Raw genomic sequence first — 23,531 nt, 5'->3', positions numbered from 1 at the left:
ATTTTCTTTGTATTTGCTTTGCATTTTATGTGTTTTTTTTCTTACTTTGTAATATAATATTTTTTAATTAAAATCTTCAAAACTGTGTTTTTTTTCTTATATATAATATATGAAGAAAGGCTCAAGAAGATAGCTTGGACCATTATTTTAAGATCTTTTTTTATATCCTTGTTCACTCTGCTCCATCGTACGGGGTTTTGGGTTGTTGTTTTTGCACCGTCCCATGTGACGTCGGCATCTGCTCGTTCGCGCAACATCGTAATGTTGGGCCGACCGCGACCTTTGCTCTTTTACGAGTTCCAATCCAGTAATGTTTTTGTAATGCTATCTGTTGGCTTCCTAAGAGTGTGACCTATCCAACGCCATCCAGGCAGCTGTTAAAGAAAGATTGTAGCCTCAGTGTGATGGAGACCAGCCATGTTTCTCTTTCATATAACAATACAGACTTCACACATGAGCTGAATATCCGCAGCGCGCCTGGAGATTTGCGATCTCATTCATACTGTACACATTCGCAAGAACTCCGCCCTGGTTTTGTTTATCCTGCAGTTGACATCTTCATCTGCTCCACTGTCTGTCGCGATAGTGGAGCTGAGGTAGCAGAAGCTTTCGACAAATTCCACCGGACACCCGTCAACTATTATAGGTCTTGCTTTGTTGGGGTTGACTCTCATAGCCTTTACCTTGGCAATGTTGACCTCCAGTCAGACAGTGCGTGCCAGCGCGACTAGTCTGTCCGCCTTCGCCTGGATGTCAGTGAGTTTGTGTGAGAGGAGGAAGATGTCAACGGCGAAGTCCACATCCCCGAAATGTTTGGTGGAACTCCATACGATGCCTCTTTTGTGCAGGGTCAATTGACTTTTTTCGCAAAACAAGATTAATTTTAAATTAAAATTTATAAAAGATTGTTTTTTTTTTTTTGTTTTGTAATATAAAGGAAATGTTTTTGTGTGATGAAATAGGATTTTTTGTTGTAAAAACATTTTTTGTTTTTTTTTTAATTTTTTTGTTTTTAAAAGATTTTTTTTTTTGTTTGTAATATAAAATATGTAAATGTTTTTGTGTGATAAAATAGGATTTTTTGTTGTAAAAAAATGTTTTTGGTTTTTAAAAGATTTTTTTTGTTTTGTAATATAAAAGAAAGGTTTTTATGCGATAAAATAGGATTTTTTGGTGTAAAAACATTTTTGGTTTTTTTTTTAATTTTTTGGTTTTTAAAAGATTTTTTTTATTTTGGTTTTGTAATATAAAAGAAATGTTTTTGTGTGATAAAAAAGGATTTTTTGTTGTAAAAAAATGTTTTTGGTTTTTAAAAGACTTTTTTTGTTTCGTAATATAAAATGAATGTTTTGTGTGATAAAATAGGATTTTTTGTTGTAAAAAATTTTTTTTGGTAAAATTTTTTTGTTGGTTTTTAAAAAATTTTTTTTTTTTTTAATTTTTGGGTTTTTAAAATTTTGTTTTGAATTTAAAAACTTGTTTTGTTTTCTAAAACTTTTGTTTGGTTTTAAAAAATTGTTTGGTTGTTAAAAATTTTTTTGGTTTTAAAAATTTTTTTTTGGTTTTGAAGTGCCTGAAAAACTGTTTTAAAATAAATTTTTTTTTGCAAAACAAAATTATTCAAGAAAGTTTGTAAAGATTCAAGATTTTTTTGTTTTTTTTATTTTTTTTTTAACATACTACAATAAAATAAATACTTTTCTATAAATAAAATTGGATTATTTATTTTGAAAGGTTAAAAAAAAAACGGTTCTTGCTATAAAAAAAATATGTGCTATATTAAAAATATTATTTTGCAGTTTCTATTTTCCGTTTATTGTTGCGTAAATAAAAATAGTCAACTTCACAAGCACATCTTAAAATTGTCTGCAAACAATTTTAAAACTATACTTTCTTCAAAATAAAAAGCTTCTTTTCGTTTTGTAATATAATGTAATTTTTTTGTTTTTGTATAAATGAACAACAGCACAACGCGGGGCATTTTAATTAATTGCTTGGAGATGCAAGATTTTTTCAGCGGAAAATGCAGTTTCCATACTGTTTTTATATTTTTTTTTTTTTTGTTTTTGTTTTTTAAGATATCATCCTCACCTGGCATATTTCCAGCGAAATTTTTCTATCAACACTATTCCCTCTATCCTCGATCCTCCGCTCTCTAACTCCAACTTTCAGATTGTAAGACTGTTTGACTCTGAGATCAAATATTTCTCTCATATAATACTCAAGGACTCAGCACATAAAGTACGACTTTCGACTTTGGATCTTAGCCTAAATATCTCTTGTATGCGCTCTAAGTGCCCGCGGCATTGAAATACGACATTTCAGCCTTTTCTCCAACTGAGATAAAGGAACTCAGAGGCAAACAGTTGAAATATCTCCATTCGACGTCAAGACTTGTCGAAACAAACTCTCTTCAATCAACCAGAGATACAGTTCCAAGTGAGCACTTCGCTAATAAATTCATATAGATCAACGATATTTCCATTGAAGGCGATCATATAGCGAACTTAAAACTCAGCGAATACTAATTTGATTTTCCTTATCATTCACATTTTTCATAAAAACAATTTGCCATTCAAAGGTGGCACAGAACTGTAAGTCACTCCATTTGTGAGGCAATTTCAACTAGAGCAGAGCCTCAACCCAAACACCTAACAAAGAATGCACGAGTATGAATGTGTAAAAACCGTATTATGAGCATCTAAACTCAAAAGACATACAAATATCACTGCCCAATTATATACATACAAACATACTTACACACAGTTCAACGACTTGCCATATCACTTAAAACTTTTTATATTCTGAGGAAATGGTTCACTAAAAAATTTTAATTTCAATTCAACTACAGAAAGTGGAAAATTTCCAATTCTCAAGAAATTTTACAGTACCTCCAATTAAAATTTGATTTATTATAACACCAACAACAACCACAAAAACATTAAATATTCTCTCTGTAGCAACTTAATTAACCACGCACGAAATTTTGATATTGTAAATCCTCCATCAATTTGCTGTCTTTGGTTTTTGTGTGACGCCCACACAAATCATCGACAAGTTCCGTGCGCAGAAAATTGCCTTTCTTTCAGGTGGGTTCAGTTGCCCTTTTCTCAACGCTACACACACACACACACACACACACATAAATGCATAAATACACACAGACATACTAGCATACATACATACATAAGCATGGATTCTTTCACTTCAACGTCAAAGGCGGGCGGCTATAATTCGCATAACAAAAGCGTGAGCACAGAAATGAACATAAAAGCCGGCGTGCGGGTAACGAAGTGGAAGGGCGAAGAATGGGCATTGCCTGCCGCCACTGCTGAGGCCAAACACAGTTCGCAATTTTCGGTCATTGCCATGGTGGTGTTGTGTGACCGGCTGTGACTGCGAGGTTGGAATTAACATAATCACGCAGACGCAAATCGCAAATCTCCAAATCTGCACAAAGCGACCAACATTCGACCAACTAACCAAGCGACCAACCAACCAACCAACCAGCCAGCTTAACGACAACCGCTTTAATCGAAAACAAAACTTAACAAAAACAAACAAAACGCAGAGAGCGACGGTAATCCAACAGCAGTGTCAACAGTCAAGTAGCAGCAGTCGAATTGTAAGGCAAGAAAAAATTGAACAAAAATTAACAACAGACATTTCAGCGCGCATCGAATGTAGTTTTAGATAGAAAGATATACTTAGTATATATTCGTGGAAGGTGAGGAAGGTGGACGAAATAGGCGTATATTCTTAAGTAATGTGTCATTTGCACAGTGACAGCTCCTTTTCGCACTTGAACTTCAATGGCAAAAATTACAAACTTATTTCCAATATACAGGATTCTCTTTGAAAAAGTAGCTGAAACTTTACGTTTATTGAAAATATCCAATCACATTTCAGCACCGATGTTAAGGGGGGACTCCTATTCCCCGGCTTAAAAAAATCGATTCTTGTTTATCATACTTTCAAAGAACTCTGTGCAAAATTTCATGACAAAATTCGTTAAATTGACGAAGCTATCGTGGCTACAAGCGACCAGGGATTTTCATAGAAATTTCACCTCGAGCGTTGTCAAAGCCACAATTTTCCAGAAAATCGACCAAAAATTTAAGTTGATTTTATATAATGCATAATAAATATGGCTGTAAATTTTCCAAACGATTCAAGTGACAATTTTCCCAATAAAAATTCGTAAAAACCCGTATTTTTTGGCGTTTGAAATAGGAATCCCCCCTTAACAAATAAAATTGCCGCATTTGGGGTCGGTAGGTCTATATATGACGCAAAGCAACTACATACTCATCGTGCCGATTTGATGCAGGTTTTAGATTTTGGCATCATTTGTCTATACTTTTCCTCCGAATTACTACCTGGAGCTCCATTTTAGCTGCGTAGCCATAACCGCCGACTTTGTGTGAACTGAAATTTATCATAGGAACCTGGTCCACTGCTCTTTGGTTTCAGCCAGTTGACTCATCATCCCATATGGCACATCAAACTTCCGTTCTCTTCTACACGAAGTTAGGTAGTCACCTTGATAAGCGACTTTTCAAAGTCAATTGGCTAGCGCGGAGTTGCTATTTGACCCCGCTCGACTCCTCAAATGATGATATTTTGAGAATAATCCAGAAATGATTTCGAAATTATACCGAAATAATTCAAATACCTATAGCAAATATAGCCAAAGCCTTTCTTCTGACAGAGAGTCAAAGAAAATACTATGAAAATTTCTGTATAAGAAGTAGATGCTGGCTATGTAAAATCACTAATTTTTAGATCACATTGAAGTAAACTAAAATTTATTGTGCGTACGAAGTTTTAGGTAATAGGTTAGCTTAGGTAAGATGGGCTGCTTTTTTATCAAGTGACCACAGAGGTCTCTTGTGCTGCCAAGGAAAGGTTTTATCAGTCTTTTCTCTACATGCATGTAAAGCCAACCTGAATTTTTTGCGATCCAATTAGTTACTACAGGAAGCTATAATTAAACTATTTTCTCAAGGAAGCGATTGCTAGGGAATTTTAAGCGCATTCTTCAATGTGCGAGCCATTCACTCATGCAGTGCCATTCACGCCACTTCTTCTCGATCTCTACGTCTCTTAAAAAGCCAATGGAGCCCCAAATGTGGCAATTTTATGTCCACGTAATCCAGTGCCTCGTTGGTATTATGGGGACAAGTCGTTTTTCAAGGTAAATTCAGTAAATTCCCTCCATTGTTGCTCAAAGAGCGATATTCTGCAGGTGTGCAGATTGGCCCTTCCGTCTACAAAAGCTTTCTACCCAACTTGAAAACCGGGAAAGCCAGCGCGACTTGCATGCTTTAACTCGATTAGCTGAGTTCTATCTTACATCATTCTCTCGCTAATTCTTCCGCTTCCTCATTTCCATCTATCGCACAGGTAATAGGGATATATTCTTCAACACATTTCTACTGGCCATTACCGAACCGTTTTCATCCCAGCTTGATTGTCTACAAGGAAGAGGTTGGCTAGATCATGCCGTCCGAATGAATACAAACGCTTAGGCTCTGAAAGTATAGGATGCGGTACCAGCTGGTGGTGGCAGAGAAAGAGGAAAACCTCCTCTGCTTTGGAAATGTCAGGTGGAAAAGAACTTGGCTTCACTGAGTGTACTATATCTCACTGGCTTCGCTAGCACGAGAAAGAAGCGACTGGTGCGCTTTATTAAACTCGCCCAAATTCGCGTAGGCGGTTATCGCGTCAATCAAGAAGAAGAAGAATCTGGGTGGCAAATATAGTCGAGTGGTTTGGTGCGTGATTTACGTTTTGCGCCGCCTCGGGATGCAAATAGTTTTCATGAGGAGCTTTTTCATGATGGAAATGCATTCGGAGGTTTGCCTCCGCACCAAAATATTGAGTTCTATGAACTAAAATATTGAATTCTTATCATTTTTAAAATTACCCTTATTTGGAAATTGGGTGTGCTTATTCGCCGATCTTGCCCACTTTCAATGGTGAGATGGTTGCTCTCTGTACATTGTTATCAATGACTTGCTGGAGGAGCTGGTGAGGAGGGGCTGTAGGGTGATTGCCTACGCGGATGATGTGGCATTAATTGTTAGAGGAAAGTTTATAGATACCCTGTATGATTTAATGCAGGGATATCTGAACGTAGTTGTCCGATGGGCAGCAGATTGCGGCTTATCAGTGAATCCTCTTAAGACGGAGCTCGTCCTTTTCACGAGGAAATACAAAATACCCAGAGCTCAGCTCCCTTCGATGGGAGGCGCTCCACTGGTGCTTTCTGACAAGGTGAAGTACCTAGGTCTAATCCTTGACAGTAAGCTGACGTGGAAGCCCAACATTGAGGAGAGAGTAAGGAAGGCAACAATCGCCTTGTATGGGTGCAAAGGCGCAATTGGCAAAAGGTGGGGCCTCTCGCCCAGAGTTGTATTCTGGATCTATAATACCATAATAAAGCCAATTCTGTTATATGGAGTCACTGTCTGGTGGAACTCACTAGAGAGAACGACATCAGTTAAAAAGCTAGAGAGAGTCCAGAGGTCTGCACTCATTGGAATCAGTGGGGCGCTTCGAACTACTCCTACTCTGGCGCTTAATGTAATGTTAAACGTGGTACCTATAGACATCGCAGGCAGAATTGCCGCTGCTCGTACCGCAATCAGACTGAGGGGCTTGGGCTATAAGCTCAACCTCACATATGGGCACTCAAGCATCCTCAGAAACTTTGAGTCCATCCCTTCGTCGACGGACCAGTGTGTGCCTTCGCTAAGTCCAAGTGGAAGTTTCTCCACCCATATTCCACCAAGGGAGAAGTGGACCGGGGGCAACACCTGGGGACAGGGCCTCGTTAACCTGTTCACGGATGGCTCGAAGTTGGACGGTAGGGTTGGAGGAGGAGTATTCTGCAAAGAGCTCCCCATCAAACTCAAATTCAGGCTACCGGATCACTGCAGTGTGTTCCAAGCAGAGGTGGCCGCAATTAAAGAAGCAGCTGACTGGCTACTTACTTGCGTAACAACTGTTAAGAGGGTAAATATTTACTCCGATAGCCAAGCGGCCATCAGGGCCCTAGGCTCTATTATGGTGCATTTGAAGCTGGTCAGGGAATGCCTGGTCTCACTCTTGATTGCATCAGAATTCTTCGACATAAAGATAATTTGGGTACCTGGTCACAGTGACATTGCAGGAAACTGCGAAGTCGACGAGCTGGCCAGGCAGGGGACCTGTGCGGCAATGTGCCCGCGAAAGGAGAGGATCGGGATCCCCTTGACAACCTGCGCTCTACTCCTGGAAGGATGGGCTATGCACCAACTCAGCGAACGCTGGGCAAGTACACGAACGTGTAGGGTCGCGAAGTCCTTCTGGACACGTTTGGATAGGAGGCGTTCGAGGGATATCCTGGGAATGACAAAATGTCATCTCTCAAACTTCGTGGACATCATCACGGGGCACTGTCCGCGAGGTACACAAGCCGTGAGACTCGGAATCACTTCGAGTCCTTTTTGCGACAGCTGCATGGAGGATGAGGTGGAATCATCTCAGCATATGCTCCTTAGCTGCCCAGCCTTCGCGGGACTAAGATTCAAGTATCTTGGTTCTCATTTCTCTTCTGCGCCTGCTGGTATAGCAGGTGTTGATAACAAAAATCTGATGAACTACATCAGCAGCATAATGAGGTTAACACAACCGCGGACTAGTCACCGTTCGTAGTCCACAATCACTCACCACTCCCCCATCCCTTCCCTTCCTCCCCCTTCTCTGTCCTTAAATGGTATCACAAAGGACGAACCAAACTATTTCGTCCAAGTGGGCCCTACTCTCTGGGCAACCATTATAACCTAACCTAACCTAACTATGTGAACCGAATTGTTTTTAATTCTGGTTAAGTATTTTTGTGTTTTTTTGTTTTGTTCTTTTTTGTGTAAGTTGAAATCAAAATGTCACAAATATTATGAAAGGTTTCATCCCACCACTGGTATGTAGTACATGCACCCACTGACACTATAACATAGATCCTCCTCGGCAAATGTCCACCCTGGCGCCACTTTAGCATTTCTTCAAGGTGGAGCCGCGTTTATGTCTATTGACACAATAGCTTTCTTCGTCCATTTTCCATTCCTATGGGCGTATGGAGAATTTACGGCATCGATAGTATTCACTCTTCTCAGCGTATTTTCAGACTGCAACTTATCACAATCCGTGGTGGACCATAGTTTCGTCAACGATTTTTTCCTCCTTATTCTATCCATATCTCTCCAGCTGTGTATATTCATTTCCTTAAGATCTAATTCGACGACATCTAATCATATCCTTCGAAGGCGCCTCTTTTTTATCCTCCAATTGGTGTTAAAATAAAAGCTTTCCTAGCATTTCGCTCATTCGATCTAATCCTTTGGGCTTTGATAAAAAGTATTACAGTAAGCCTTTGGAGAATTTCTTCCATTTCATAGTTGTAGCGAATGCGGTAGGTGCCATATATTGTTTTGACCAGCCCATAGCGAGCACCCACTTACGACCGGCCTTTATGACCCGCTTTTCGAAGCATATTTTTGCTATACAACCTTGTAATATTAAATTTACTATCACCCTGCATTAATAAAATTTATCAATTATTTCCAATTACTACTAAAAACTTTAAAACTAAATTAAAATTGTTTTTAAAAAATTACCGTTTTTTTTTTTGTTTGCTCACTGTGAGTCAAACTCCACTAAGTGAGACTGAGCAGGCAAAACAAAGAAGAAAATGTATAGTATGCTCTCTGATTTCTATACCTGCTGATTTGTTATTGCGTTGCTCACTACTCTTTCGTATTTATATACCTTTCCGTTATGGCAGAGCACCGCATGCTGGGTGTTTGTTGGCATTATATGTAAGTATACAGGCTCTTAAGTGGCGACAGGTTTATTGCGCTAATACAGTTTAATTTAAAGCATGAGTTGGTGATTTTAGGCTCTCTAAAGATTAAAGAGATTAAGAGAGATTAAGGCAACGAGCGATGAACAGCAATAAATCGTTTGTATTAATAATTCAATATTCCCACATGCATTCATACATACATGCGCATAATTGAATTCATATACAAAAACGCATTGACACTTGAAAGTTATGACTCTCAATGAAAACTTTTGTTATAGTAAATTGAAAGCGCCGTTTATGTTGACTGAATGTGCACACCTCTTTTTGAAGAAGAAGAAGATTTAGTTGACGACAGAGCTGCGTTTGTTGTTTAAATGTACAACGCGGGCATGTAAAGGTGGTTCACCGTAGGATGCGCTGACAAATGGAAATCCCAACTGGCGGTTGGTCTTTTTATGAAACACGTATTCTATTTACAGTTGAGTTCATAAGAGAAGCTTGTGCAGATACTGCAGTAGATTACCGCGTTAGTGGGAAGATTTTAAGTGGGTTTTGATTAATCGCATATAAACAGCAAAAACAAAAGTGTTCAGGTACGATTGGATACATAGAGATGAATAGGGACTAAAGTGCAAACGGAAATTCTTATTGATTTCGAAAAGAAAAATTATTGAGAAGATACACCGGGGAAGTTGTACACTAACTCAATTGCCGTTTGCGCTTATGCGGCCTGTCTAAGTAAGAGAGATGAGTTCGGTAACATCTATTAAAGCTGAATTGAAATAAAAAAACGCTTCACCGCATTTATTACAAACGGAAGACAAACAGGGTGTTGAAATATTGGAGTGAGGGGTAAACGCTAGCGATGTAAATTTTATCTATATTTACAATCACGGCATTTTCGAGATCCCGTTCTTATAATCCCGTTATCCTGGAATGGGTTTCAGGATTTAGATATTCTTTATTGTGCAACAGTTGAACAACTTGAACAAATTGCAGCAATATTGTTTGAGAAGCGTCCGTATCATATTATTATTATATATTCCATTACTCCTTTAGGAGCTTAAGGATTCAACAAAAGCTTTTCAAACATTTCTATTTATAGCAATAAGTCTCAGTTTATCAAGCGATATTCCAGTTTCACTGCCAACAGTCTTAACCAAGTCATCAGTGGTCTGCCTCTTCTTCTCGTTCCTTGTGGGTTCCAAGTCAAGGTCGCATGCGGTATTTCAGCGCAAGGCTTTCGCAGAGTATGTCCTATCCATCCATGATGGAAAGAATAATGAGATGGCGCCTATCGTGGTCCCGTTACTTTGCTCTCAGCAAATTTGACAGCGAGTTACGTGATTTTAGCACCAGTATGGCTAGATTACCATTTTCGTAACTTGATTAGCATTTTGTTTTTGTTATTTAGATTCGGAGTTTTTGTTCTTTCTTCACGACATTTTTCTAGCCTGTTCTAATTAAAATTTAACGTTAATAATTTTGTAAAATATAGTTTTTTTAATAATTAGTTAAATAATTCACTCAGTTTTATTTAGCTTTACTTTTTTTTAACATCTGGTGGCATTGCCCGCGATTGCAGGTGTTGTTGGTGTTCTTCTGCTTTCGGCAGTCAAATCTCTCTCTCGCTACTGCAGTGTTGCCTAGCTTTGGATATAAAAACGCACTAAAATGCCCATTTAAAGAAAATAAACACCAAATTTTTATTTAATTACTTAAAAAACTTTGTATAGGTGACAAATTGTCTTTACAATGTACGTTTTTTAAATAAATGTGTTATGCTTATGTACAATTTAATTTATTAGTTTCTTTTTGTTAAGCAAACCTCTTTTGTGAAGGGAACGACTTTTTTGCTATACTTGAGGTTATGTAACTAGATAAGGTACTATTTTTATAAAAATGTCATTATGGTTTCTTTAGTATTTTCTGGTATTTTTTGCTTAATGCCCTATGTCCCACTAAGAATTGATGACCGGCAGAAATGATTATACCTCTATGGTTTTAATTCTCATTCAGTAAGTTCAAACGCTTTTTAAAATTTTAAAAAGGTTTTCAATCTTAAGAAGAGTTGAGGGAGAAGATTTAATATTCTTGCATAACCTTAAAAGGAGCAAAAAATTAAGTTCACACTTTCAGAATATCAAATTTTATAAGAATCAACAAATTTTCATTAGCACTAAAATCTTCTCGAAGTGGCCTTTTTTAACCTTCTTTTGTATAAAAATACAGTTTTTTTTTAACTTAAAGTTTCGGTAGCTTTAAATTAAAAAAAAGAAACAAACACAAAACTTAAAAATTTTCGCATTTTCGGTATAAAAAAGCACTTAATTTATTGCGAAGAGCAAATGATTGGCAATACTGCACAACTCGGAAAAACGTGACGTCACGCACTCTTGATGGGCGCAATCTTCTTTCTATCATTCTTGCTATCCATCCATATCTTCTCTTCTTTATGTCGTTGTTGAGGCTTTTTTTGTCATGTAATATAATTCTCCAGAGCGTTCGCAATTACTGTCGCAAGCCCAGTTTCGGATCAGTACAATAACAAGGACTTAACGCACGTGTAAAAAATTTTAAGATTTGTGCAAGTTCTGATGCTGTTAGAGCGCCATATATTTCGAAGCCTAGCAAATGAGTTACGTGCTTTATTTATTTAGTAGTTAATATCATTTTTTGCGCCCCCATCTATGGAGATGGTACTTCCCAAATAGCAAAAACTGTTAATGTCAGCAATGGTTCCTTTTCCCATTGTAAACAACGCGGCGTTGAGAGTTTTGATATGCATTGAGTTCGTCTTTTTAATACTAATTTTTTTTTTAATTTAGAGCCTGCAAACTCTTGCTGAAGCAAATTTAATTTCATCCACGATTTAATGAGTGAATATTCGCCTCAGTTTTTGTGTAAAATCTAGTCTAGTACAACGATAAATAACAGAGGGGACCAGACATACCCTTTTCGGACTCCAGTAGTAGAGACAAAAGGAAGAACTCTACAATTCGCTTCATTGTAGCTATTTGTAATTAAATTTATGATTTTCCTCGGAATACCCATCCTCTCTAAGGAGGGACGCCTTTGAAGCAAAGCCATTCTTTTTTGAGAGAGTCAAATGCTTTTTCAATTATCACTCGCATGGTGTTAATGGAGCGGTTTTCCCCGAATTTAGCTTACATTGGCTTTATTGGCTCAACAATGCGTTCATATTTTACCAACTGCCGGCAATAGTACAATACCCCTACAGTTGTTGGAATCCGAGAAGTACCATTTTTGGCCAAATTTACTAATATCGCTTAGTTCCATTCGATTGGTACGATTTCCGGATTCCAGATACCTCGAAAAGGGTATACTATTTTAACTGTCGCATTCGCATCAGCCTTTAAGCACTCAGCCGGCATATTTCCCACTTTTTTGTGATCGTAAGGCTTCAAAAATCCCTTCTTACTAGGATGGTCTATGCAAATGTTACGAGAGGGTCTTCTGTGTTGCGATCTGATCTGTGTTTATTGCCAATTGACCTATATTGTAGACAACTAGCCACCAAAGCGGCGCTAAAATTGAAGGAGTCACCGAAGCTCAGGACAAACAACCAGGAACACTCTAGCATACTTGGGATGTTTCTTGGTATTCCTTATACCACCGACTTTTGTGACTCGGTGTCTAGAAATTTAATTATATGTAAAATAAAATAACATGCCTTATAAAATTAATTTTCCATCCAGATACGACCGAGAAAATGGTGTAATAAACAAGGAAAACGGAATCACTTCATGGTATACTGATGGGCTCAAAACGCATTAATCAAGTGGGAGGTGGTGTATATTCAGAAACTATAGGCACGAATATATCTCTTCACTTGCCTGATCATTGCCGCGTATTTCAAGCTGAAATAAATAAAAGGGTAATCACAGTTCGAGAAATATTCATTTACTCCAATAGTCTGGCAACTCTGAAACCACTCATGATAAGAGGATAGGAGGAGGATAAACACTCGTCTAAGAATGTAAAAGAGTGTTACAAATTATTAGAAATACCTGCACAGTATTTTTTTATTAAAGTACTCTCACTGCCAGGACATAGCAACATTAAAGGCAACTGTAAGGCCGACGAATTAGCTAGATTGCGCTCCTCGCTCCAAATTAGTCAAGAGAAGGTCGACATAGCCATGCCCTTGGCAACCTGTAAACTTTTAATGGACAGTCACACCATTGCTCTTGTTAATTCCAACTGGAAACAGTTAAACCCCTGTGTCATCAGTAGCCAAACGTGGCGCGAATGGAACATGAGTCACACTAAGAGTTTACCTTGAAGTCTACCTCTTCTAAATTAAGTAGGAGGGATCTAAGAATCATAGTAGGAGTCCTATCCAGGCACTGCCTAATAAAAGGGCAAAGTCAGTAAATTAGTGGCATCATCCAATGTATATTTTAGAAAATTCTAGGATATAGAAGAGAAGGAAACAGTAGAACACCTTCTATGCGGGGCATGGCTCTGTGTAGCAGGCGGTTGGGATTGCTCGGTCTCACTTTTCTGAACAACATTACGGATATTATGAATCTCAAACTAGCTAATATAGCCAGCTTTTTAAGGGCCACGAAATGGTTTACAGAGGACCAAGTAGAGTATCACAAGGACCCACTGATTGGCCTACTTGCGTTGAGGGCAGCCAATTCACCTAACCTAACCTGACCTAAGCGGGCACCGTAGTCGAATGAGTTGGTACGTAACTACCATTCGGAATTCAGAGAGAGAACTTCTTCTTCTTATTCTTTTATTATAGGTTTTCACCTGTTTTTATTCACACAATTACATAGTTATAAATTACAAAGTATTATTAAAATTCAAAATGACGAAATGTTATTGTCCTTCCGCTGATGTCGCGCCATCTCTTTGGTGGTCTTCCAGGTCCGCGCTTTCCATATGGTATATAGTCCCTCGCTATTCGGATATTTCTGTCGTCACTAGCTCGTCTTCTTGTTCTTATAAACTTCACTACGTCATTAACGCCTGTTTCGTCACGAACGACCTCGTTTCTAATCCAGTCAAGAGAGAACGTAGGTTCAAATCTCGGCGAAAAACCAAAAGTAAGAAAAAGTGTTTTCAATAGCGGTTGCCCCTCGGTAGACAATGGCAAGCCTACAAGTGTATTTCTGCCTTGAAAAAACTCCTCATAAAAAATATCTGTGGTTCGGAGGCCGCTTAAAACTGTAGGTCTCTCCATTTGTGGAACACCATCGAGACGCACACCGTAAACAGGAGGAGGAGCTCGGCCAAACACCCAAAAAGGGTGTATGTGCCAATCATATTCAAGATGAAGTCCAAAATAAACAAGACTGAGTTAAAATCGAAACCGCAGGAGCTTTGCTCTGATAACTTCGAGTTTATTTATTCAAAATAGTCCTCTCTGGCCTCAATACACTGTTTTGCGCGATTTAAAAGCTTTTCGAAAGAGTGTTTCAGGTTACTGACCGGAATGTCTTTCAGGATATCGGTACAAGCCTTTTGGATGGCCTCTACGAACGCAAAACGTTTTCCTTTCATGGCCAAAAGCAATTTTTCGAATAGGTAGAAGTTACAGGAAGCCATATCATGCGAACACGGAGAGTGATTGATGGTTAAAACGCGATTTCTAGTCAAAAAATCAGTCACAAGAGGGTATCGATGAGATGGTGCACTCTTATGCAATAAGCACCAGCTTCCGCCTTCGCGGTATTCAGGGCGAATTTGACGAATGCGATGCAATAAACGCTTCAAAACGCCGTCATAAAAAATTGCATTGACGGTTTGGCCCGTTGGCACGAACTCCTTGTGGACAATTGCCTTGGAGTCATAAAAACAAATGAGTATCGACTTGATTTTTGACTTCTTCAAACGCGATTTTTTGGGTGTTGGCTCGCCTGGGGTCTTCCATACGGTACTTTGATGCTTAGTTTCAAGTCTATTTTGGAAACCCCACGTTGCAACACCAGTTCTCGTCTTTTCTCGCAACTTTAATGAGGTCTTTCGAATGTTGAATTCTGAGCAATTTTTGGTCCTCGGTTAAGTTGGGCGGAATGAAACGTGCATAGACATTTCGATGTTTTCGAGATATTCAACTTCAATTCAATGAATTTCTACGATGATCTCAGTTCGTTTTTGATAAATATACGAACAATTCCAATGGAGTTTTCGGTTATTACTGATTTTAGGCGGCCCGTTCATTGTGATTTATGTCCTCACAACCATCTCTGAAACGTGGAAACCACTCATGAACTCTGGCACGAGATAGGCAATCATCGCCATAAACTTTTTTCATCAATTCGGTAAAGTTTTATCGGTTTTAAAATAAAATTTGATATTAGCTCTTTGTTCGAAACTCATTTTTGTACCGATGACAAACATACCGACTCTTTAGACGCAATAACTTCGCTTTCGCTGAACTGAATGTCACCACAGGAAGTCAGCTAGGGATATAACTTCCAACGCACGCGCTTACTAAAAAGATGACGCCATCAAGAACATTTTTATATTCGTACAGGTGGAGGTGAGTTGGCGCAGGACGATTGTTGGTCACTTTAATAAGGGTTTTAATAAAATAATATATGATTTAGTACAACCACGGACGCCGTAGCTGAATGGGTTGGTGCGTGACTACCATTCGGAATTCACAGAGAGAACGTAGGTTCAAATCTCGGTGAAACACCAAAATTAAGAAAAAAAAAACATTTTTCTAATAGCGGTCGCCCCTCGGCAGGCAATGGCAAACCTCCGAGTGTATTTCTGCCATGAAAAAGCTCCTCATAAAAAATATCTGCCGTTCGGAGTTGGCTTGAAACTGTAGGTCCCTCCATTTGGGGAACAACATCAATACGCACACCAAAAATAAGAGGAGGAGCTCGGTCAAACACCCAAAAAGGGTGAACGCGCCAATTATAAAAAAATGCCACTCTTCTCTGTCTCTTCTTAGTGTAAAAAAAAAATGCGTCCATGAATCAGCATAAAAACTTTATACTTCACCACTTAAACTTCTAAATATTTCAGTTCCTCAAAACTGACTTATTGAAAACAAATAATTGGTTATTAAAGCCAGCCCACCCTCACAAATTATGCCAATTTCACTTTGCACGCCAGTACAAAAAATTTTCTAAAAACCTTGTGGCGCGTGGGTAACCACAAAACTATGCCATCGATGTTCATTTGTATTAGCACGTAGCCAAAAAATAAGAAAAAGTTGAGCCTGGCTGACAAACGAAAAAAAAAAACAGGTATAAAATATATGACTTAGAAGATTATAATCTATCTTCTGCCAATCAATAAAGGCAACTAAAATTTATACGTTTTTTTCTTAATCTGATATTCTTTGCTTTAAGTTCGAGTATCGATTTACATTGAAACACTTCTAAAGCAACCACAAAATATGTTAATTGCCATTTATTTACTTTTATTTCATAAAACAACAACCAGAAGAAAACTAAAAACTCAAGCACCAAATTTGCCTTTCTTTGAATCTTACAGAAAAGCAGCAGCGGCGGCAGCAACAGCAGCAGCAACAACTCAGTAACAACAATGAACACCCACAAGCGAGCCGTTGGTAAGGTGAGCCTACATGCAATTGTTGGCAGTGGCGGCGTTGACAACAACAGTAGAGCCACGAGAAGCGAAGCAATAAAGTCACCAAAAAGCAACACAGCAACAACAAAGCATAGTTCGAATGGTGCAGTGACTGGTACAAAAACATGGCAGCAGCAGCAGCAGCAGCCACAACGCAGCGCACGTCATTTGGAACAAGCTACTCTATATGGCCAAAACAGCAATTCAGCCAAATCGCGCGTAGGCGTCGCTGATTGTGATGATTGTTGTGCGGCTGTGACTGCTTTGGCTGACGACGCAGATGAGTCGCATATGCCTTGCCACCAACACCAACACCACCGCCACAACCACCATCACCACCACCACCAGCGTGAGCAACAAGCACAACAACAAACCCTACAAAGTGAACTGGTCGAAGCAACACCAACGCGTCGACGTGACTTGGAAAGTTTCCGGCATTACGCGGGTTCTGCAGGCGCTGCGCGGCTAACGACGCAGCCAGCAGCATCAGCGGCGAATGACAACGCCAAAGACGATGATTTACGGTGAGTATATTTGAGTGAAAATAACAGTTTTGACTGTGAAGTATTATTCGAAAGAAAAAAAAACAAAATTAATTTCAATTGAGTTGTCTGCGCAACGCAGTTTTCAATTCAATTTAATTGTCATTTAACGCTGAGCAGCTGCTGGTGCTAATGCAAAGCAACGTGCCGATTAATAATTCGTTTTTTTTACGGAAAATTTGCATGAAAAGAAGGCAATTTATAATAAAAAGTGTGAAGTAGTTGTCTGATTTTTTTTTGCCACTTGAACGAAAACTCTTTTAACATTTTTTCACTTTTGCTACCACCAATAGTTTGTCCACACGCCAGCTACGTCGCCAACAACAACCATTCGGTGGTCAATCGTCCAGCACAGCATTGCTGCAACGTTCGCATTCCATCTCCACCGACGACCTCAGCAACGAGTGGGAGTCGAACGAAGCGGTCGCCGAGTCGAATGAGTGGCGTCGTGTCAGCAAATTGCGGCGCTCCTTTCAGTCATCGTCCTCGCCGAACAATACTTTCAATACCAGCAGCGATCAAACGAAGCAGCAATCGCCAAGCACTGCACGGCGTGTGCCCTTCGATTTGCCAGGCAGTTCGGTGAGTGTGTCACGCATGCGCGCCGAACTGGAGAGTGGACGCCGTCTAACTACCGCTATGCGCAATAATCACGTCGATCTAGCGGCACTCGAGAGTATACTTCACGGGCCCAAGGAGGTGGTAAAAATCACAGGTAATAGCAAACATAGCACGCTGCTAACAGCCGAGTCACTGAAAGAGATACGTGGTCGTTTAAAGAAACTATCGGATGAGTCATTGTACAAGGACGATTTCATTGCATATCAACAACTGCCCGCTGCCGATGAACATATTGAAGTGCAGCAGAGTGTGCGCCGAAAATTAGCCACACCTCTAATGCGTCAACTGACACCCGAAGGCTCACCAGAGATCTCGACACCACCACCACCACTAGCACACCACCAGTCGGCCTTCAAAGCGGTAGGCACACAGCGCGCCTCACCAGAGAGCGGCACTTTAGCGCAGCACGCTGCTACGGGCAACCTCAAACATCCCTCCAACAGTTTGGAGTCACGTCAAAAAGTCAAAGACACTAACTCGTCAGAGTGGCATTCGCGTCGCAAATCGTACGGTTTCGAAAAGATGTCGCCACCCGATAGCAAATCCATGTTACGCATGGACGCTTCCACAGATAGCGGACTGGGACGTTCGGGCGAGCTGGGCAACTGGTCGCCCACCGAAACAACACCAGCCGCTGCACGCGCCACAGTCATACACTTTGGCGAGCCGGCCAAAACAGTCACACAGCCGCATTATCGTGCCGCAAAGTCGCCTGCACGCCGCACACCCGACGAGGACTTGCACAAACGGCATTCGATTGCAGTGGACGAGAGTCAATATGTGCGTGAGAATTTACGAAAAACCTCACAGGTGCATCTGAATGGTTTCTACGAATCGCCTGAGGTGCCCAACATGCAATTGAGCCGCTATGAAGGTAATGCCGAGTGCAATCCAGGCACCACCACGGGCGCCAATATCAACTCTATACTCTTTCAACGCACGCAGAATGCGCAAAAACGTGTTGAGTTCTGCAAGACCGAGGTGCATTTTGCAGCCGAATCGGGGCGTGTAAATATTGTCGAAACGGATGGTAAGCCACCACCGACAAACAATTTCCGGCGTCGTCGGCGCACCACAAGTGGACCGCTGCAAAGTCTCACCAAGCCAGCAAGCGCCACTGCGGCAGCCACAACAGCGACAACAACAACAGCAACAACAAGTGCTAATGTTACACATTTCGGTGATGATCATCAACGTCACCGCACGATCGCCAGTTCAGTGGTGGCTTACAAAGCCACCTTGGTGGAACCACCAGGTGTCAGCGATACAGCAGCAATGCCAGCCATCACAAATGTGACGGTTTCAGTGCAGAAAGTGAGCGGTGACGCACATGCGGAAGGCTCGCGCGGTAGTTATGCTTCGACAACGAGTGGCATCGATACGACAGACAATGAAAATGACGAAATTGCTGCTATACGCGGCATACTAAAAAATAAGCCGATCAAGCCGAAACCCTACCATTTGGGTGAGAACATCGATAGTGCGGATGCTTTGTGGGGCGTGCAGCTGAAGCCAGTAGCGGGCGGCGGTAACGGTGGCATGAGTGTGCGTGAAAAAGGTTTGTATGGAATTTAGTATTGCTTTGCTTGCCTTTACTCGCTTATGTAATTTGTATTCTTTGCTCCCTCTTACGCTAGACGACTCACCAACAACCGGTATAAATAAATCCGTGGCGGAGCGTATACGCATCGTTGAGAAACGCCATGAGCACTCGGCGCAAAATGGTTACTCTACCAAAATCAATTTGAGTTTGGAGGAACCGGTGACGTCGACACGCGTCGATTGGCCAAGCGCAGGTGAGCAGATCTGAGCAAGTTCTCGCTATCACTAAGTCTAACCTATGTATAATCTGTTAACTTGTTTGTAGTGCTTTTGTATGCTCGCAACGAGAAATTCTCTACTCGAGTGTTTTATGCTTACTATAGAAATATTTTTGAATTCTCGTATATACTTTTTTTTCTTATTCTAGTCGGGGATTTTAAGTAGTTATATGTATGTATGTATGTATGTATTTTACTCTTAGTTACTCCTTTTGTGGGTTGATCTACTATTTATGTGATTTTTGTTGTCCTTTTAGTTTTTGAATTTGTTCAACTACTCCTCCTTCTCCTCCTATTGAATTAATTTCTGTATTATTTTGAGCTGAAAAGTTAATGTTTTATGGTTTATGCTGTGTGTTTTACTATTGAAAATGTTTGATTAACTTTTACTAAAAACGACTTAACACTTTGCATGCCAATAACTTCTTTGATAACCGCTAATAATTATTTTTACTGAATTGCCTTAAAACTGTGAGTACTTAAATAATAACATCTTGATTTTTACCTACAAACAATTTAATAAAGTACTAAACCCTACTTTACTCCTACCTACCTAAATTTCATAAAAGTATTACTTTTTCACACAAAAAAAGTTCTGAAAAAGTGCATAGTTAGGAGCAAAAACCCATTTCTAGGCCTCCTCAAATGAGAGAAAGAAAAAAGTGTTGCATATCTTAAGGGTGAACTGGGTTGGCAACTAAGTAATTGCGGATTTCACTTATACTGGGTTGCCCATATTCGACGCAGCCATGTGTTTTTTTTTTTTTTAAATCCGCAGGCAACAATCTTTGCGTCAATTGAATCTTATACGTAAATAAATGCAAATCAATGCGGATAATTCGTTGTAAAGTGGTCCGAGCAATGCCCAACTGGTGAGAACGGTGATTTCGGGATGTCCTTGGCGACGTCTCAACACTGGCCCGTACAAGAGCAATATTCTCATCCGATCGCCTTGGTCGGTTTTGATTTGGCCTCTTTGGATTAGAAAAAGCATCACCAGTCGAAAACCTTTCGTACAAACGTTTAATGGTGTTCTTAGAAGGCGCACTTTTCACATTATTTAATTTTTTATACGCGCGTTGAGTTTTCACAATTGACTTCTTTTGTTGAATGTAAATTTCAACAATTTGGGAGCTCTCGCGTGGCGTGTACTGTTCCATGGTAAAAATCTGCTTGGACTGACGCTTACAACGCGGTATGTCATTAAGCGATCTGACGTCTCTGTCAACAGATACTGGGTGGCCAGATGGGTCCGTCGAATATGGGCAACCCTGTAGATGGCTTCAGTTGAATTTTTCGGTTTGCAGACGGAGTACAAATGTAAAACACATTTTGTTATTTGATAGTTGGCAATTCAACAAAAGGAACATTTTCGTCAAATTTTGCTTTTTATTTTCGCAAAGGGAAAACTGCATCGTAAGCTCATAAGAAGTTATATGCTGTTTATGGTGACGAAGCTTTAAAATAAGGGCAGTGTCAAAATTGGTTTGTCAACTTTCGTTTTGGTGATTTTTCACTCAAATATGAAAAACGCTCTGGTCGTCCAGTTGAAGTCGATGACGCCCTAATCAAAGCAATAATCGATTCGGATCGTACAGTACAACACGTGAGATTGCAGAGAAGCTTTCCATACATGCATTGAAAATCACTCGAAACAACTTGACTGTGTTCAAAAACTCCATACCTGGGTTCCTCATTCCGATTTACTAAAGAAACGTAATGAAAATGATCTATTACAACGACTCATAACTGGCGATGTACAAGGCTCTCATCATACCCGTCCCAACGTATGGCGCGAAAGCGTGGACGATGACAACATCGTTTCTACGACAGTCGGTTCTACGTTACCGAAACGACCCGGATTTATATCCGGCCAAGGACTGTCACTCCAGCAGCATTCTCGGTATGTAAATATGGGGAATGTTTATGATGATGCTACAACACCCGATGAAACGACGCTTGGAGTGTTTGAAAGAAAGATTCTGCGCAAGATTTTTGGACCTTTGCACGTTGGTGACGGCGAATATCGCAGGCGATAGAACGATGAGCTGTATGAGCTTTACGGCGACATAGACATAGCGCAGCGAATAAAGATCCAGCGGCTACGTTGGCTGGGCTATTTCGTCCGAATGGATACAAACGCTCCGGCTCTGAAAGTACTCGATGCGGTACCAGCTGGTGGTAGCAGAGGAAGAGGAAGGCCTCCGTTGCGTTGGAAAAATCAGGTAGAGGAGGGCTTGCTGCACTTGGTGTGTCCAACTGGTGTCGGTTAGCGTAAGAAAGAAACGACTGGCGCGCTTTGTTAAACTCGGCCAAAATCGCGTAAGCGGTTATCGCGCCAATTAAGAAGCAGAAGATAACTGGCGATGAAAAATGGGTTGCTTACATCAATATCAAGCGGAAACGATCGTGGAGTAGGCCAGGTGAACCTGGCTGATCTTCATCAAAAGAAGGTTTTGTTATCAGTTTGGTGGGATTACAAAGGAATTGTCTACTTTGAACTCTTACCACCCAACCGAACGATCAATTTTGACGTCTACATTGAACAACTAACGAAAGTAAACAATGCAGTTGAAGAAAAGCGGCCCAAATTGACAAATCGAAAAAGTTTTGTATTCCATCATGACAATGCAAGGCCACACTCAACTTTCGCCACTCGGCAAAAATTATTGGAGCTTGGTTGGATTGTTTTGCCACATCCATCATATTGCCCTGACCTGGCACCAGCTGATTACTTTTTGCTTCGATCTTTACAAAACTCGTTGAATGGTAAAAATTTCAATAATGATGATGATGATGTCAAATCGTACCAGATTCAGTTTTTTGATAATAAAAACCAGAAGTGTTATGAACGTCGGATTATGATGCTGCTTAAAAGTTGGCAAAAGGTTCTTGATCAAAATGGGAATTACATTACAGAATAAAGTTATTTGGTTCCATGAAAACCTAAGTACACAGTTTATAAAAAAAATTCGTAATTACTTAGTTGCCAACCCAATATTTGCTACTTTAGTTTCTGTAAACTTTTACCTTCTTTTCATGCAAATTTTGTCTGAGAAGACCCCTAATGAAATTTTCCGAGAAATAATTTTCTAAAATATTTTAAACATCTATTGACCTTAGAAATAAGTACCCTGACATTGAGGAGATTTTATGTTAGCTCGGCTTTCAGAGTCGGTTGCGCTGCGAGAGACGAGCCCCACACCTACAATGCTGCCTCTTTCATAGCTACTACATCAGCTTGAAAGACGTTGCAAAAGTCAGTTGTTGAGATTTAATAACTTTAAATACAGCAGCATTTTGTGGGGTGAGCACCAGCGTGTCTTCCGAAGTCTAAGTACATTTCCTTTGACATTTGAGGGCAAACATTCTATAAAGCTTGCGTGCCAGTTCGAAAAAATATAATTCGTTGCGAATGCAAACTTGCATTGAGAGCAAATGGAAACATGAGAACAAACAACTGTATTCCACCATGTCGCCATGAAATTTGTTTTACCTACTAAAGCATGATCCAATTCTCTAAACAAAAAATTAAAAAAAAAACATTTATTTAAAACGAACTCCCATTATTTATGGCATACAATTTCATTCAATGGGCAGCCTCGACTAACTTTGCAGCAGTGCATCCTGTTAGCTAAGATTTTCAAGACCTTTGTGACGATTTCTGGTTCTATTCAAGAATAGATTGCTCACTATTCGCTCTATGGACTTTAATCTTTAATGGATTACTTACTTACTTAGATGGCACTTCAAATGCATGTTGGTTTTGACCGAATATAAAACATTGCCACATCCAGCTTGAGCTCCCCAACGTAGATTAGGTCCTCCTATTCCTCTTCGTCCACCAGTGGACTCTCTATCGAAGGATTGTCGTGTCTGTTCACTTTCATTCATGCTCGAGGCATCGCCAAGTCAGCACAGCCGTTGCATTTTAATACGTTTCACTATGTCCACATCTCGGTATTGCTTATACAGTCCGCTGTGCCATCGTTAATGGATTGCTCGCACAAAATCGGTAGTTCAGAGCAGCTCGCAAATAAGGCGTAACATCGTCAAATCGTGACTCCAATGCCGCCAATTGACACCGCTGAGGCGACTGACAACATGATTACC

General features: G+C 40.1%; 1 protein-coding gene across 7 annotated transcripts in view; it reads left to right on the top strand.

The window, feature by feature from the left end:
• Window positions 1-23,531, top strand: part of LOC128864375 (pneumococcal serine-rich repeat protein) — a 116,312-nt gene that overhangs the window by 69,060 nt on the left and 23,721 nt on the right. For all 7 annotated transcript variants that reach the window (XM_054104006.1, XM_054104007.1, XM_054104001.1 and 4 more), the window contains 3 exons: window positions 16,340-16,959; window positions 17,271-19,156; window positions 19,236-19,394. In XM_054104006.1, the coding sequence (XP_053959981.1) occupies window positions 16,340-16,959; window positions 17,271-19,156; window positions 19,236-19,394 (2,665 nt within the window). The remainder of the gene's footprint in view (window positions 1-16,339; window positions 16,960-17,270; window positions 19,157-19,235; window positions 19,395-23,531) is intronic.

This window comes from Anastrepha ludens, chromosome 5 (genome assembly GCF_028408465.1).
Source record: "Anastrepha ludens isolate Willacy chromosome 5, idAnaLude1.1, whole genome shotgun sequence".
NCBI lineage: Eukaryota > Metazoa > Arthropoda > Insecta > Diptera > Tephritidae > Anastrepha > Anastrepha ludens.
This window is presented reverse-complemented; position numbering and strand designations above follow the sequence as displayed.